Source organism: Martes martes (genome assembly GCF_963455335.1).
Source record: "Martes martes genome assembly, chromosome: 14".
NCBI classification, from domain to species: domain Eukaryota; kingdom Metazoa; phylum Chordata; class Mammalia; order Carnivora; family Mustelidae; genus Martes; species Martes martes.
In genome coordinates, this window is record NC_137902.1 from 54,363,738 (window position 1) to 54,381,569 (window position 17,832).

At 56.2% G+C, this 17,832-nt stretch overlaps 1 protein-coding gene across 1 annotated transcript in view; it reads right to left on the reverse strand.

The window, feature by feature from the left end:
- Positions 1 to 17,832, reverse strand: part of CDH23 (cadherin related 23) — a gene marked incomplete at its 5' end in the record, with an annotated part of 358,117 nt that overhangs the window by 101,579 nt on the left and 238,706 nt on the right. Inside the window, 7 exons of the mRNA XM_080822934.1 lie at positions 566 to 718; positions 2,146 to 2,365; positions 4,668 to 4,813; positions 5,156 to 5,345; positions 11,380 to 11,487; positions 12,678 to 12,790; positions 16,389 to 16,505. Of these exons, the coding sequence (XP_080679060.1) occupies positions 566 to 718; positions 2,146 to 2,365; positions 4,668 to 4,813; positions 5,156 to 5,345; positions 11,380 to 11,487; positions 12,678 to 12,790; positions 16,389 to 16,505 (1,047 nt within the window). The remainder of the gene's footprint in view (positions 1 to 565; positions 719 to 2,145; positions 2,366 to 4,667; positions 4,814 to 5,155; positions 5,346 to 11,379; positions 11,488 to 12,677; positions 12,791 to 16,388; positions 16,506 to 17,832) is intronic.

The following is a 17,832-nucleotide window of genomic DNA, read 5'->3' on the forward strand; positions in this document are numbered from 1 at the left end:
ATGGCATGTTTACCACCACCTACTGAGCCTACTGTCACGACAGACATCACTAATCAATCATGACTCCCTTTCTCCTATGGAGCCAGGACATGGCCTCATTGGATTTCTCCACAGCTCTCTACTTTGTATCTGTGAGCTAAAACTGTTTTATTTAGAAGGATTGAAACCATTTGTCTCTAAGCAGATGGGAATTCTCATGAGAGAAGAGTTCCTGGGGAAGAACAAGATCACAGTGTTCCAGTCATGGCTTTATCACCTGGACGTGGAGGGTGGAGTCAGGCGGCAAGGCTCCTCCCCAGGAGTCACAGGCTCTCCCCCGCTCAAGACTGCACCTGGGTGAGTTCCCCAGTCTCCGAATAGGCTCGGAAGGCTCCCAGTGGGCCAGGCCAGAGGGATCCAGCTACAGAGCCCCTGGGAAAAGCCAAGAGCAAACTCTCTGGGAGGCTCCAGCAGGAGCTAAAGCTGATGGGGACGGCCGACTGGGGCCCCTCCCCGATCTGTGCCCCTCTGTCCCCCTGCCCCGGGGCCGGGTACACATCTGAAAGGGGAGGAGGCAGGGCCACACCTGTGATGAAGTAGCTGAGCTCGGCATTGAGGCCCACGTCATTGTCGGTACAGTTCAGCCAGACCACCCGGAACTCTCGCGGCACATCCTCGGACACAGAGACGTTGTACACGGCCGGGAAGAAGGTGGGTGTCTCGTCGTTCACGTCCAGAACTGTGGGCAGAGTCAGCGCACAGGGCTAGGCCTGCCTTCTGCTCCGGAGAGTCCAGTGCCGGAGACGGTGGGAGCTGACACGTCTCGGTGGTGAGCCGAGGGTCCCCACGCCTGCTGGGGTCAGGCAGAGCTGACCAGAGCTCCTCGGCTTCCCATGGTCCTGCTCCCCACCAGGGGGCTTTGGTGCTATTGGTGCTGCAGCTGCTGCCATCCAAGCCAGGAGAGAAACCCCCAGGACCTCCCTCCAGTAGGTGCCTCACAACGACAGCGGTGATGATGGTAGCGATGATGGCAATGATGACATCGCAGCTCTTCTCATGTCGAGCCTGCGCTAAGTGCTTCCCATACACCGTCCCATGTGCCCCTCCTAACACCCTCACGAGGCATGCATCCTTAGACACACCACACGGAGGAGGGACAGGAGCTCAGAGCAATTGAGTCACTTGTCCCATGTCACATAGCAAGTGAGTGGTGGGGTTGGGGTCTCGGGGAGGCCTGCCCTTAGTCTGTCATGGAGTCCTAGGAAAACAGCTGGCTTTGAGGATTTCCCCACCCCAAAAAGCCTCATTTCCTTTAAAGACTTGTTTTCTCAGCTGCTGAGGCTTGGGACAGTCCTCACAGTGAAATGCTCCCACCTCCCCATGCTGGCTCCTAGTTCTGTTAACACCAGGGGAATAATGGGCTCATTTGAGGACCCGGCTTCTGCTGAGGCCTGGAGGAAAATCCCCTCTAACAGCACTGAGCACCTCCCTGTCAGCCACTGCCGCACAAGCAGGTCCCCAGACCGGCCCCAGGAACCCTCAAGGCAAGTGAGCCACCAACAGATGAGAGCACACCTTGGCACATCTCAGGCTGTGACGGTTTGTACTGAGCAGACCCACACCTGCACCAAGCCCCCGGGGGCCAGCAGGAGCCAGAGAACAGGCCACATCTCGCCCGTCACACTCTCTACTTACTTGACCTCCCTGTGGTTAGTTCTGCCCTTTGGCAACAGCTTGGGTCAATGTCCCTGTTTTATCCCAAGAATTAAAGACGTGACCAGAGTGGAAGAGAAATCATAAGGGGCCTTCGCCTTAACCTTCCCCGGACTGTGGCTAACCCTGAGGGCCCCACTGACCATCCTGGGGCCAGTCCTCTCTATTGTTCACTGGGATCAAAGATGCTAGGAGGAGTCTGGGACCTTGGAGGTGGGTCCAGCCCCCCGGGGAGGGGGGGTGGGGACTGAAGGCCCTGCCACCATTTTGGACATGGCAGAGGCAAAGAAGACTGTGCCAAATAGCATGGTTGGGGCAGGTGCCCCATCAGCAAGGCTCCCCGTGTCCACCTGGACGGGGACAGCAGTGGGGGTCGTGGTCTCCCCAGCCGTCCCGGCGTGGCTCCAGGCCCCATGCGCCCACCACATGGTCGGCAGCACCCCTGCCCCTCACCTCGGATGGTGAGCGTGCTGGTGGAGCTCTTGGTGGGCGTGCCAGAGTCACTGGCCACGACGCGCAGCTGGTACTCGGCGACGCGCTCACGGTCCAGCTCCGCAGCGGTGACCACCACACCACTGCTGCTGTTGATGAGGAAGTCCATGCGGGGCATGGCCACCTGCATGCGGTACGACACCAGCCCGTTCAGGCCCTCGTCCAGGTCGACGGCCACCACCTGAGGGAAGGCAGGGGCCACGGGAGTGGTGGAGACAGGAGGACTTTGCCCTGAGAAGGTCCCCTCCTTCCCCCGACCCATACTCAGCTCTAGCCAGACATGCCCTTTCCCCTCAGCATGTCTGGCCACTGTTCCCAGAGCACCTGCCCAGGTGCTAAGAGGTCGGCGTGTCAGAGCTGAAGGGTTCTGGATATATCACAGGGGGCCAAGGGGGCGGGGAGGGGAAAGCTCTTTCTAGAACAAGAGTCCAGCTCCCCATAGCCTTCCCCTTCAAAACCCCATTCTCCTTGGCAAGCCCCTCTCCACTCCCCATGGATGCTGGCCGGCTCGGGGCTCCGAACTGCATCATGTTCTAGCAGGCTTCCTGGCAGCTGGCTGGAAGCAGGGGGGACAGCTCCAAGAGCCCTGGGACCATGTGCAGCTCTGCGACATAAAACCACCAATGGCGCTCTCCCCAGCTTCGTTAGACAACAAGATGATGGAAAGGGGTGGCTTTTAAGTCACTTGATGTATTATTTTGAAAACGTCGTTTGAGGCCACGTGTAGGCAAGCATTCCCCAAATCCCTACACTGTTCCCGTCTGCACCCCTAGTCCTGAGGACAGTATTCCTGATTCAAGACCCTGATATATGGAAAGTATCACAGAAGAGGATTCAGATCCTTTGAGAAAATGTAAATAACTGGGATTAAGCCCAGATTCTCAAGATTAAAAGATGTCAAGATCATCCAGCTTAACTCACATTGAACAAACTGGACAAGAGGGTGTCTTCTCAAATTGAATGCTTTCCAGGATGGGGGACTCACTACTTCTAATTTATCTGCATACAGCTGTAATTCCTGGAGAAAGTTCTTCCACACATCCAACAGAAATCACAATCCATTCAGGTTGTGGGGTGGGAGGTGGGAACGCATGGCTCTTGTCAGAACCCTCTTCCTATATCTGAGGATGGTTCCCCAGCTAACTACTCCAGCTCCTTCAACCATCTTTTCATGTCTGAGATAGTTAGTTCCTCTGTGAACTCAGAAGCTGCACTGTCTGCAAGCCCCTGGAGAACAGGCTGGGGGGGCTCTCTCATGCACCTGCCCCCTCCTACTTCAGGGGGCTCCTCAGGACTGGCTGCAGTTTCCTGGACTGTAGCTCCCCCTGCTGGGCATTTGGGAGAATGTCCTGCTGGAGAGCTAGCTCCCTGGGACTGTTGAAGACCACTGCTGATCTCCTCACAGATGAAGAAACTGAGGCACAGCAGGCCTACAGGGCATCACCAAGGTCACCCACTGTGTCACCCTGACAAAAAACTGTGTCTTCTTCGAGTGGAATCAGGCTAACCCTTTGCCACCAGATCCCGCTGTGTCTCAGGTATAACACCCCACGCCAGACACCAGATCATGAGTCCGTCAGCCACCAGGGAACTCCCGCAGTCCAAGGGCCACCTTGCTGCACACACGTGTCTGACTGAATCCCCACAGCACAGCCAGGCAGGTACTAGTATGAGCCCCATTTCGCAGGTGAGAAAACGGAGGCCCAATGAGGTTAAGTTATTTGCTCTAGGTCACACAGCACACAAGTGGGGAGAAGTTGGGATCCACACTCACGCTGGGTGCACTCCAAAGCCCATGCTCTTAATCATGAGAAGCCCATGCTCTTAATCGTGAGGGCCTTCTGGTGTTTCTAAACAGGCATGCATCATCCTTCCAGAATGAGCCCCTTCAGGGCCTCCTTGACAGAGGGTGATGGAGCAGGAGGCAGAGGGCCGGGTTCAAGATCAGGCCCTACCTCTTCCTGGCCACAAGTCTTTTGAAGCCTCCTGTCAAGTGGGGAGGGTACCCCCCACTGTGTGGAGCTGCTTTAGGGCTGATGGGAGAGTGGCCTGCCCGTAGAGGCAGGGTGCCAGGGCGACACCCATCAACCCTCTCTACGATCTAGAACCAGCTACCACTTGTAGTGTTGAGGGCCTTGGGCCAGACCTCCATAATAAGGACCTGCTTGACTTGCCTTACCTGAATTCTGTCATCTCCCTTGGTGCTTTCCCTCCACCTCTCTAAATCCCCCTGTCCTTTAAGACCCAGCTCATGCCCCTCCTCCTCCAGGAAGCCTTCCATTACCTCTCTCAGAACACCGACTCTCCAAGCCTGGCCCAGACTGTGACCTGTCCGATGGTCTCGGCTGGCTTCCCCTGCCCCACCCCTGCAAAGTGTTCAGCATGAGGCCAGGTGTCCAGGGCCTCCTCTGCCCGCCTGTTGGCTGGGTGAGACGAGGTGAGGGAGACAGATCGGGAGCTCAGGCCAGGAAAGGGAAACTCACCTGGTAGACAGAGACCCCTGCCGGAGTGCCTTCGAGCACCTCAGCCACGGAAGGCAGATTCTGAAAAGTGGGGTCATTGTCGTTGAGGTCCAAGAGGTTCACAAACACTGTGGCACTGCTGGTGGCTCTCAGAGGGGGCCTGCCACCTGGGGGTGCCAGGGAGAGGGCGACAGGGGTGCAAAAGAGACAGGGACAGGAAGAAAGGGAGAGTGGGGAGAGGGAGGCAGGCTCAGTGACGTCTCCCTCCCAGTGGTCCCTCCAGGGAGCAGCCTGGGCCTTGCACGGCCCCCCCTGCCACCTCCACCCCCTGAGGGTACTTTCGGGGCTCACAACGGACAAGAGGGTGTTACCCCATTCTTAGCGATCACGACACGGACCTCCTGTACCCAGGCCTCGGGACCCAGAAAGGACAGGTCATCAGGAGAGGCCCCCGGGACCCTGAGAGTCAGGGGCCCCCCGAGGTGTGTGGGGCCGCGAGGGACACATACAGTCAGTGACAGAGATGATTATCCTGCGCATCAGCTCCGCCTCGTCGGGGTCGGGGTTCTCCCGATCCAGCATGACGTGGGTGGTGCGGATCTTGCCAGTGCTGCTGTTGAGGCTGTAGAACTTGTTGGGAGGCTGGACGCTGTACACCAGGGTGCCATTCTCCCCCAGGTCCGGGTCCACGGCCACCACCTGCCCAGGAGGGAGCCCAGCCTCCACTGAGCCCAGCTGAGGAGGGTATCCCTGAGCCCACACTCCTGTCCCTTCCTCCCTCCCAGCTCCATAGGGGCTCTGATGGGGGACGGGAGACAGGAAGTTCATGAGATGGGTCGGCAGTGGAAGTCTTGAGCTCCTTGGCCACGTAGTTTTACCCTTACGCCAGTCCCTTTCCCCACTTAAGCCCCAGCCTTCTGTTTCTAGAAGCAACAGCTGGCACGCACCGATCTATGGGAAGCTCTCTGTACCCCATGCATGCCCGGCCTTCAGCAAGTACAAGTACTGTAGGGACAGCCCTAGGAGGAGGAGATCTACAGTTATGTCCATTTCACACAGGAGGCTCATCGAGGCTCCCCAGGTCTCTCAGCCCGAAGTGACCCTGCGTCCCTCCAGAGCCCACACTAGCAGTCAGCAGGCCACGCTCCTTGCACATCTTTGTGTCACTGCTTTCCAGATGTGTGGGGCAACACGTTAATGGGTTTTTGGGGGAGCAGGGGATGCCCAGTAGGTCCATGATCATGGAATCCTTTGGGGACTAGGAATTCCTCGGGAGGCTGGGAAGGGCTGAAGAGGCTGAACCTTTGGCCGAGCTTTGGGAAGAATCTGAAACCCTGAATTTGGGGAACTGCCTTCCTTTGGACTTTCTGTGAGGCAATTTGAAAAGAATGTCTTCTGTGACACCAGGAATGACAGGGCAGGGGAAGGGAGCCATGGACAAGCGACCAGGTTTAGAGGGTGAGTCCCAGCAAGTTGGGGCTATTGTGGGCTGGGGGAGGCTGGAGGAGAGAGGAGGCTGAGCCTCCGTGCCTGAGAAAGGGGGGGGCTTTAACTCTCCAGGCCCCCCGACTTGGTTCCCCACTTGTAAGCCTCACCCTGTGAAGGGATCAACCTGAGTGCCCTCCTAACCCAGGGCAACCCCCAGAACCCATTCTCTTCCCGTCCCCATGCCTGCCAATCTCCTACTTTGGAGAAAACCTCCCTAGCATCTACCTCCCCCAAGGGGGAAGCGGAACTGAGCAGGGGACACGGGCCAGGCTCAAGGTCATACAGCGCCAGCCTGGAGGCTGACCCAGCTTCCACTGTGGAGGTCTCCCAAGGTCCCAGGACAGCAGCAGGACTCACCCCCAAACTCATCCTTTGCCCTGTGTGGCAGAGGTCACGGTGGCACCAGAGCGGGACAAGATCAATGGGAGGGGGGCGGTGACCACAGTCCCCAGGGCCGCATCAGGACAGTGTCATTCTTAACTCCAGGATGCTCGGTGATGACAGCCTGGCCTTGTCAGCTCCTTCATCTTACTTGATGTGGGGTCTTTTGTGCTTTGGCAGCAGAATCTGTCCCTCCTCTGGCTTAGTCCCCAGCCAGGTGTCTCTGGGGCCAGCAGACCAGAACAGAGAGATGGGTTGCCCTGGCCGAGGGCCCCCATCTTGCCCCCAGGTCCGGAATGGCCAGGGAGAGGGGCCCGTGCTGGCGCTGAACCCTGAGCCCTGTAGGGCCTCCTTCTGCTTCAGAGAGGTGGGAGGGGAGTGCATACACCTGGCTGCACCAGGGGGCAGGGGTGGGGAGAAGGCCTGAGGAGCCCCCGCTGTGCTATGGCGGTCACCTTAGTTTCCCAGCCTCTGCAAAGGGGACCCCTGTGTTGACAACAGGAGGCGGGGCCCTTAGGCATGCCAGGTGTCACTTCAGCCAGGCAAGTCATTTCGCTGACAAAGGAGACCAGCAAGGCTTGTATTTCTACCGTGCTTTTCTCTAGAGGAGGAGGGTTTTTAGTCCAATTTTTCCAGATGGGGAAACTGAGGCACAGAGCAATTAAATGACCTGTTCTAGGCTAGCAGCTTGTTGTTGAATGTGCAGAGATAATTTTACATGGTGGAGAGTGGGGGGCTTCTCCTTGTCTCTCACTGCCCCTGGTGTGAGGGCCCCAGGGTGCCTGGGTAGCTGCTTCCAAGGGACCCTAAGTGGGGGCTGGGCCCTGGCTTCCGCCTCTCAGCCCACTCCCTGGTGGGGTGGGAGCACAGGAGAGGGGGGCCGGCTGCAGCTCCCCTCCTGCAGGCTCCCCGCCAGGCAACTGTGTAGAGTCTCACCACTTTCCCTCTTCATTTCCCGTGTCACACTGTCGTTTTTCTCCTGGCCTGACGGGGAATAATTTTCTCCCTCACCCCTCTCTTATTTTGCTGGAGGGCTTTGAAAGGCTCTAAATCAATGCCCATCAGCCAGGTCCTTGAAGGAGCCTGCGGGAGCCCGGAGGGAGGGTTGGGCCAAAACCTCACTTGCAAAGGGAGAAGGGCCAAGCCGCAAGCTCATGGCGGGGCAGGTGTACGCCGACGCACATGCCGGGACAGCTCACTGTGCCCCGGGATGCAGGCACACGCTTGTCTGCACACAGCTGTCAGCAGTCACTGGCGTTTGGGAGAGTTGTGGGGCACACCCCTGGTCTCCCTCTGACGAGGAAGACCCGACCGGACCTGGCAGAGCTGGGGGGCAGGTGAAGTGGGGAAGAAAGATGAACAAAGTCCCCCAATGACTACCATTTGCCAATGTTTGAATTTGTACAATGCACCTGGCACCGTGCTAGGCACTGGGGTTCAACAGCAGACAAGATGGATATGATTCCAGCACGGGAGGCGTGGTGACAACAGCTACCATGAATTTACCACTCACCGTGTGGCTCATTAAGTAGGGACTACAACTCTATCAGGTGGGGACCCCTACCAGCCCCATTTTCTAGATAAGAAAATTGGTGCACAGGGGTGCGTGCCTGGCTCAGTCGTTAAGCGTCTGCCTTGGGCTCAGGTCATGATCCCAGGGTCCTGGGATCCAGCCCTGCATCGGGCTCCCTGCTCAGCAGAGAGCCTGCTTCTCTCTCTCCCACTCCCCCTGCTTGTGTTCTCTCTCTCTCTCTCTCTCTCTGTGTCAAATAAATAAAATCTTTAAAAAAAAAAATCATAGCACAGAAAGGTGTGGTGACTTGCCAAAGGTCACAGAGCTGGAAAGGAATGTGGCTGGGATTAGACCCTAGACATTCTGGGACCAGAGGCTGCCCGCTTAATCACTAAGCTACACTGCCTCTGAATGAGCTAGCAACCTAATAAAGAAATAAAACACAGATGTGGGATCAGCTCCAGAAGAAACAGTGGAGAGAGCAGACAGAGCCCTGTTAGGCAGGGTGGTCAGGGAGGGCTTCTCTGAGGAAGCGGCATTTTAAGCTGGGGCAGGTAGAGGAGAAAGAGGCAGCCCTGAGAAAAGCAGGGGTGAGGGGCAGAGGGAGAGGAATGCTCTGCTGGGTTGGGGGGAGGGAAGGGCTTGCACACAGGCTCTGAGAGGAGGAAGAGTTTATTGGGTTTGGGAGGCTGAGAGGCCAGCGTGTGTGGTGGGGGGACTGAGTATGGGAAGAGTGGTGGGATGAGGTGTCAGGAGGGGGGCAGCCCCTATGCAAACATGACCTCCTCCTTGACATCACCTCTGGGTCAGCTGCCCCCCAACTCCCTTTCTCCATCTCAGCTATAGCTCTTACCTCACCCAGGGCCACTGTGTGGGCTTAGAAGGCCTCATGGAGTCCCCAGTGGTAATACAGCATACCCACATATAAATGCCTACAAACCATAAAATTTAACCAGATTTTATGACTATTGAGATTATTTTGCCATGACAAATTGGACTAATGTACAGGCTTCTCGATTTCTGGCTTACTGGCCGCCATTCACACATACCTGGGAATTCCAGAGAATTCTGAAAATTCTTAAGAATTCTATAAGATCTAACCTACAACTGGTCCTTAAATGCAATGAAATTTTTTCAAAACCTAATCGTCATAATATATTTGGTAGATGTTTGATATAATAGGTTCTATTTTTGACTTGGTCATTTTCTGTTTGAACTTGAGTCATGACATTTTGTTTTCAGGTCTCAGACACAAACACTTGGGGGTCCCCACACTGTAGCTGCCCCACACCAGGGGAGGAATGGTCATGCCAAGGCCTTACTGAGTGGTGGGTTCACACGTCCATCTCCCCAGAGGTAAAGCGGGGGCAGGTCCACCTGGTAAGAACTGTGGCTTTAACACGGTGAGATGGGAACCAATGGTGGGGTCCAGCAGAAAAGTGACAGGGAGCTCCCTGGAAATGGAGGGGAGCCTTGCTGCTCTCTGTACTTCCGAGCTTGGCGAACATGGGGCCTGGCACACGGCAGGTGCCCAAAGAAGGTCTGCTGAGTTTGTTGGAGAGTGACACGGCCCTGGGTAGCCGGCCTCTAGCCTGTTGTCCCCACCTGCTAATGGCTCATAAAGCTGTAAGGAAGGCTGGAGACCTGGAGAGGGTCACGGGGGACCAGGTCCTGGAAAATGCCCAAGGCCAAGTGCAGTCCCAGTCCAGCAAACCCCTTTGGCAGGTGGATTCTTCAAAAATGGCCTCCCTGGGCTGGTGGCCTAAGCAGCCACTTTCTCCCAGGGACACCTGTCTCACCTGCCCCTCAGTTCCCTCGGAAGGACTTTTGCAGAGACATAAAGCAAAGGTAGGAGATGACCAGAGAGGTGTTCCGAGGTAAGCTCTTTTGGGGTCCCAAGCCGGAGTTGTTGGCTAGAGCCCAAGTGCCCACGAGATGGCAGCAGAGAGCACCCACACCATCTCAAGCCCCAGAGAGCGCTAAGGAACTGGCCTAAGGTAGTGGTTTCCACGCTCGGCCTCTTGCTTGAAAGAATCCTCCCACGGGGCCTGCAAAAAACCCGATTCCAGATCCCTGACCCAGGCCCTATTGGAATCTCTGGAAGAGGGACCCAGCAGAGAGTCATTCAGAGAGGGAAAGGAGGATGAGAAGCTTCCTTCCAAGCTGACATCCTCCCCTTCTAGACTCTGTCCCGTTGGCCGTGGCTGGTGAGGGGTCCAGATGGGGAGGCTAGGCCTCGCCAGAGTGGGGCAGCCTTCCTGTGGAGCTAGATGTGAAATTTTCCCTCCTTTCTCCCATCCCACCCACACTCTCTCAGGACCTGAGCCTCCTGCCAGGGCACCCTGGGCCAGCAGAGATGGAGGGCTGGGCCAGGCAGTTTCCAAGTCAGACAGACCTGGGCTCACATCCTGACACAACCTCTGACTAGCTCTGGGACCTTGGCCAGACCCCTCAAACTCCAACACTCAGTTTCCTCCGTAGTACGACAGTAGCCATGAGTCTACCTGCCCCGTGAGGTCATTAGGAGGGTGAGAGAGAATTCAGGGGAAGGCCTCGGGCAGCGCCCAGCACAGTGCCGGCTTTGATACGGTGGGTTACCACCAACTCTGAGGTTCATGCCTGTCTCGGCTGGCTGAGTGGCTATGGGGCTGGACCCTGGGGATAAACCACCTCAAATGAAGCCAGATGGGGAGGATACCACCTCACAGATGTGAACCCCAGAGCCGATCAAGTGGGGTGCCCAGCCCTGGCTTTCCTCATCTTCCCCAGGATGCTGGCTCCCATCCAGAATCCTGAGACTTTGGCCATGTCTCCCTCGCTCCCCACTCCAAGTCCTATCCCTGCATGCAGCGCATCCAGGGGCCTGGGCCAACCTGGAATATTCCAGGCCAGAAAATCCCTGGGCGAACTTCAAACACCCCACTGGGGCCTGCCTGTGGGGAACAGAAGTGGGGAAGGAAAGGTGGGGGGGACAGAACCTATGTTGTATGACTTGAAGAGGTGGTTGGCGCCCCGCTAGGGGAGGGTGGGGGCTCTCCTGTGGGCACAGACTGAGTCCCAGGGTCTCGGCAAGCGTGGTGACTAGCTGAACCAGCTCTAGCTCCCTGGGCCCTGTCCCTGGGCAGCCTGTGCTCCCTTTGACAAAGCCCGAAGTAGGCCACTGCCTCTGAGGACGGGGCAAGGGCTTTCCCACAGCCTCTGACTACCTTCCGCCATGCAAGAGAGCTTCCGGAAGTCTGCTCCGTGGGCTGGCTCAGAGGGAAGCAGCAAGCCCGTCGGTCCCTCATGGGCTGGCATGGCAGACGCCCTGAGAAGGGCTGCCTGGCATTCTGCCATCCCACCACCACTTACCGTGGTCACGTCAGAGTCTGGAGGGGTCATCTCCACCAGGTTGATATAGTAGGGGGCATCCTTCCAGGTGGGGTGGTTGTCGTTGATGTCCAGGAGGGTGATGTTCACCTGTGGGGGCCATGCGGGGCAGAGAAGGAGGCACCCGGCTGAACTGTGCGGGGACGGGGCCCAGGAGAGGTCATACTCAGGGGCCTATGGGGCATCTCAGCAGGAAATCCATGGGCTCCATCTACTTTGGGGGCCTCGGGGCAGGGCCTGGGCTTTCTAGCAGAGGAGGGAGCCAGGTCCCCCCAGGAGGAGAGAGTTCAGGTGTTGTCCCCTCAAGAAGCATGATGAATGCAGTGACCCCTGAAATTCTTCCTGTAACTGGGGACCTCTCTCACCCATCCCAGGCTTGGTGGAAGGGGATGGACAGGGTCGGGGTTGAGATTCAGTCTCAGCTACGAGCCAAGCAATTTCCCTGCTCACCTGCCACCCAGGTAAATTATTTATAGGGCTCAGAATCCTATTAGCAGGGGCCTCCCAGGACAGAAGGGGTTCTGGGGATTTTTCTGCCAAGTCTCTAGCCAAGCGATACTGACCCCCACCCCTCTGGCCAGGCAAGGATGGGGCACAGCTGCTGTGGATAGGGTGAGGGCCAGGCAGAGAGGTCAGGAATGGCTCCTGAGGGAGAGTCGGAGAAAGCAAGCAGGATGAAGGAGGGGAGGAGGCTAGAGGGACCTGTCAGCAGGTTTTCCTACTTCCTCTCCCATAGGGGACTTCCTGCCTCTTACTGCCCACACCCCCAGGCCCCCTGTCTCCTCTGCAGCCCAGAGCTCAGTCAGGACCCTCAGATGTCCTTTCTCTAGCTTCCTATACCTGAGGCACCTTGGTGGGACAGCAAGGCATTGGCGGGGGGTTCTGGGCCTTGATGGGTCCTACTTACTCATGGTAGGGAAGCCTAGGCATTGTGTCTCAGCACCAGGGTTAGGGACCCTGCTTTCTGTTTGGAGCCACCCTTTCTGGCAGAAATACTGCTCCTTGTAGGAGCCCCGAGCTCCTACTTGCCCAGCTGGTCTTTTAGGGACATGGAAAGACACCTGTTCCTCCTGAGTCCCCCATGTCCCAGGAGGGCATGCCTTTCATCCCCCTAGCTGCAGTGGCCCCAGGATTGACCTTGGCTGACAGCAAGTTAGCGTCTGCTACCCTCCCCCAACTCGCACTGCATCAGGACACAGGTGAGACCTGCAGATGGGCTAGGGAGCAGCACCCGGGCAGCAGGTGGGGGAGCAGGGGGCACGGGAGCGGTGGGCACTCACAGTGGCAATGCCAGTTTTCTGATTGTGGCCCACGCCCCCGTCCACGGCTCTCACGATGAGGATGTATTCAGACTTGGTCTCACGGTCAAGCAGGGAGGTGGTGGTGATTTCGCCTGCAGGATGGAGGCAGGGGGTGGGCCAGGGAGAGAGCAGGGAAGGAAGGAGAGCATGAGTGTTATTTGCATGATCCAGCAGCAGGTGTGCCTGTGTGTGTCTCTGTGTGTATGCACGTACTGGGGGTCTGATATGGCGCCCTGGAGGGGAGAGGGGGGAGCACCCATGCCCCTGGAAACCGGAATGCCTGAGGTGGCAGCGTAAGCCCCTGATGGGGAAATATCTTTGCGTGGGGGACAGCATGGCGGGTGACAGGGTTAGGGGTTGGGGACTAGGACGGGAGCACCCTGGCCTCAAGCTTGGTCACAAGAGACCTCTTTCTTAGACTTCTGACATGATCTTACTGGCGCTGTCCCTTGAGACTTGTTACTTAAATCCTCTGTGCCTCAGTTTCCTCCCCTGGTCAGAAGGGAAAAGTAATAGGAATTACTTCAGAGGGCTGTCGGGGGATTAATGTGGTCAACATTATAGAAGGCTCAGAATGGCTCCTGGCACTGTTTATTCACAGGCAGTCACAGAGAAATAGGCGTGACCCTGAAACGTAGGATGTGTTTTACACGTGTTCTGACTCATTACTGGTTAATCAGCCCATAATGCATTGACAATAGTTACAAAATAATTTTCTAATGATCTTGTAACATGATTCTATTACCTTGAGGTTTCTTTTAGGGTACAAACAAGTTATTCCATTAACTACAAACACTTAAAACTGGCCATTAATCAACCTGGTTTTGGCTTTTCTTTGTATTTTGGTGTAACTGAAACACAGAGGTCACCCTGGTCACGTGTGGAGTGGTGTGCTGGTGTTTGATAACCGGATCCCCAAAGGAAGCAAAGAAAGAAAAAAAGCATTTGCTGATTTCCACCAGGGCCACGGCAAGCTGCTGACTTGATGGCCTGGAACCAGGCGTGGAGGAGATGCTTGAACTTGGCTCTCAGAAGCAGGTGTGAGCTGGTCCCTGCCAGCCTGCCCGTGGTGGTAGGCAGGCCGTTTACCTCTGACCTGGGCCTCAGCAGAGAGCTATGCTTTGAGGACAGTGAGACCCAGATCCGAATTCCAATTATGGCCCTTTCTACATGTTTGGCCTTGGAAAAGTTACTTAATTTCTTCGAGCCTCAGTTTTCTCATCTGTACAATGGAAATTACTATGCCTTCCAACCAGAGCTCTTATGAAGATTAAATAATTAACAGAGCTATGGATAAAGCTCCCAGCCCGTGGGAAATGCTTATCGCCTTCTCCAGACTGTGAGAATTCCCCAAGGCAGGGACTGTACACCATCCATCTTTTTGCTTTTGTTTTTTTACCCCCCTTGCCTGAGCGGTACCCCCTTAGGCAAGTTACTCAACTTCTCCGTGCTTGGTTTATTCTACCATAAAACAAGGGAGCTGGACCAGATGGTCTCACCTTTCCCTCCCTGCCACACTGGTCTGTCCTCTGACCTGCACAGGACTGAGTGGGGAGCTGGGAGTGGGGACCGGGCAGCAAAGGCGCTAAGGCCAGAAACAAAAGACAGGCAAATGTGGGCCCGCCAGGCCATGTTCCATGCTGGGGCGGTGTCAATTAATTGGCAGGGTGAGGAAGAAATTAATCTCTAAAAAGTTTTAAACATGAACTTGTCGGCATGATAGATGGCTCCTCCTGTCTGGGAAATTAGATCCAATTAAGGCCACCTTTGTGGAGCGGGCCTGGCTAATTTGACCGAGGAGCTCGGAGGAAAACACTTATACCTTCCCAGCTGAAAGAGTCATGTTAAGGCAGCAAGAAAATGTTCATGTCATTATTAAAGGCCCCAGGGTGGAGATGTGGTCCCTGGCTGGGGAGGCAGCCGGGTGCTGAAAGGTCAGAGTGCCCACCCTGCTCATGGGTCTAACTTGGCTTATATCATGTAGCACTTAAAGCCTGGGCTCCGGTATCCGAAGTTCAGACTTTCCAAGTCCTCAGTCAAGTTGCTTCACCTGTCCTAGGCACCAGTTCTGCCACCTGGAAACTCAGGGCAATGCTGGTACCTGCCTGAGAGTGGTGAAGGGCATGACGCTGTCTGAGCCCCTGGCTAATGCCCATGAATGGTATTATTCTGAGCCCCGTGGAAATGCAGGCTCACTGAGGGCAGATGCTCCTGTGAGCAGGGAACAAGGCCCCCATTGTGTCAGAGGTGGAGCGAGAGGCTCAGGACGGCCCTGGACAGGTCTCGCCTTGTACATGTCAGTACCTTCTGCTCTCCTCGCTTCCAGGAAAAGGGGATCAAAGAAAGCCTGAAGGCAGACTTGGATGGTGAGGGGCATGGGTCACAGGAAGACTTAAAGCCTCCTCCAGCCCCTGTAGCAGGGCTAGCCAGTGTCCACCAGACCCCTGCTCTCTTTCCCGGGCTAGACTGTCTGCTGCACAAGGGCTGTGAGGCCAGAGACGACTTCCCCAGGCTGCCTTCCGTGTAGGCAGGGCTATTGCTGGTTCTGGCCAAGAGGATGTGGGCCAAAGTGACATCTGTCACCTCCAGTCCTGGCCCATACACATCTCCTCAGATAGAACTCTAGGCTCTCTTCCCTGCCAGTGTCTTGGAGCCACAACATGGAAGATGCCTGGGTCCCAGAATCACCATGCTCAAGGCTGTCCACTGAACATGGCATCGGAAAGCTGGGTGGGTCAGGATTTCTGTTGTCTTGGGGCACTGAGATTTCAGGGTGGGTCTGCTTGGCACCTTCAGTGCCCTTACCTAATAAAAAAAATGAGTATTTAGAAGTGGGGGGCCTTGCATGACCACTAAGTAGCATGGGAACTGCTATGAGGGCAGGCCATGTCTAATTCCATCCTGTGCCCCAGAACCCAGCACCTGCCGGAGAGCAGGCCCCCACTGACATTGAATGAACTTGTGAATGAATGTCCAGGGGTCTCATATTCCTTCCCAGCTTTTGACCTGGAGTCTCCTGTTTTTGTTTTTTGTTTTTTTCCCTCCCCCTTCCCACCCAGCTTCAGGGGAGAAGGATCTGGAGGGAGGCACATGGAGAAGGGGGAAGAAAGCCGAGAGCTTCGTGGACTGAGCAGGGGGCCAGGGACTCACCAGGGGGCCCCTGGGTGAAAGGACCAAAGACAACGATGAGGAAGATGTCACCGTGTTAGGGCCAGCTCTAGGAGTGCTCCCTGTAACAACTCACGGACTCCACACCCCACCCCTAAGACGACCATTCTCATTGCGCAAGGAGGGGAAACCAAGGCATATGCTGTGTTAAGAAGAGAAGTCAGGGTTCAAGAACTGGGTCAGCAGCTGAGGGAGGGGGATGTGGAGGCTTAAGAGATCCCCATAGGGTGGCATGTTAGCCAGCTGTTTGCAAAATGGAACACATGCAAACTGGAAACATAACAGGGCTCTTTGCCATTGAAAGACATCCTTTGGGGACACATTCGTGTTCCAGTTTGGGGGCGGGGGTAAGATCACTAATCACACTCTAGTTCATATGTCAGGGATAAACCAGGTGCTCAAAGCTGGCATGCTCCAGTTGAGGGCTTCCTGGGAAAGGCAGGGAGACCCTGGCTCAGGGGCAGACCCAGCCGGGCAGGGGGAGTCAGCCCGAGGTGCAGAGGATGGGGCCACGGGGCTCACCTGAGCGGGCGTTGATCCGAAACTGGGAGGAACCCTCCAAGGAGTAGATGATGGACTCCTGACCATATTCTCGGGAGCGGTCCAGGTCCGTGGCATTCAGGAACAGCACCGTGGCTCCTTCCGGGAGACAAACAGGAAATGTCCAACCTAGGCTTGTGGCTTGAGGCCCTGGGAGCAGGACCTGGGACCTCCTGCTGACCAGCCTTCAGGAGGCAGGAAACCTGCCACCGGGGCACCCAGGGATGAGAGCGGACTCAACCCCCAGAGCTCCCTAGGCTGCGTGGGGACAAGGCTCCATGGGAGGGGGTCCCGGAGCCTGGGGGGGATTACACCTGCTGCTCTTGCCTATCCCCCAGCCCCCAGGGAGCGTCCCACTGCTCTCCCCCACCTCCCTCTGGCAGCTCACCAGAGAAAATACGCTCAGATGGACCATCTTTGACTTTGAGTCAAAAAGAAATGAAGCCCTATATTAAATTATTCCACGTTTATTGTATTCAATTTTGGTCTTGTTTCATCTTGCTCACAAGGGGAAATTTATAAGCATTTTTATTTTCTCTTTAATATCTAGTTAAGGCCCTTGCCGTCATGTCCATTTCTGTGAAACCGTGGGTCAGGAGACCAGCCTTTCCAGCGGCCCTTGCCGGAGACCCTGAAAGCGGCCTGTCCCAAGGCCACTCCGGGTTGTGGGGTTCAGCCCCCCAACTGTCTCCCACTGCCACCTAGTGGCCACACTGAGGAGATTCAGAGTGTGGCCTTTTAGAGTCATGGTGCCCAGGCTGGAATCCCAGGGGACCTTCTGGCAACTAAGCCTCGGCTTCTTTCTCTATAAAATGGGTCTACCTAGAAAGTCAGCTTATGGGGCTGTTGATGAGGATCCCGGGGACAAGCAGGGTGCAGGCCCATGGCAGCTCTTACTGAGCCACACACGGGGGTTACTCTTGTGTGGATGAAGCGGGAGTCCCAGCGGTCTAAGGGGCCAGGCAGGGGGCTGTGAGACAGGCAGGTCTTTCTGGTGCCTTCCAGGGAGTGTAGGGCCTTGGCTCCCCAGTCTAACCCTGAGCAGGGGGACAGGAGAGAGAGATCCTCTCCTGGGGATGCCTGATTGGGACAGGGAAGGGTGGGTTGGGCACAGCCTGAGACCCACCCAGGAAGTCCTCAGACACCAGGAAGTTATCTAGAGACTCTCCTGAGAAGACCCCATGGTGCCACAGAAGGTCACCTTCCAGATACAGCAGCAATTCCTCACCTGGGGGTTTCCCCCACCAGAACAGTCCACCCTGGATGTAAGGGTGAGCTATCAGCTTGCCCCCAGGACAGAGTGGGTGCCCAGGGAACCCGAATGTGGAGCTGGGGGTCCTGGGTCTGCAAGCTGGACCCTGCCACCAAATTCATGGCCAAGAAACAAGCGTCCCCTTCTATTTCTCACACAGGAACACAGGCCACC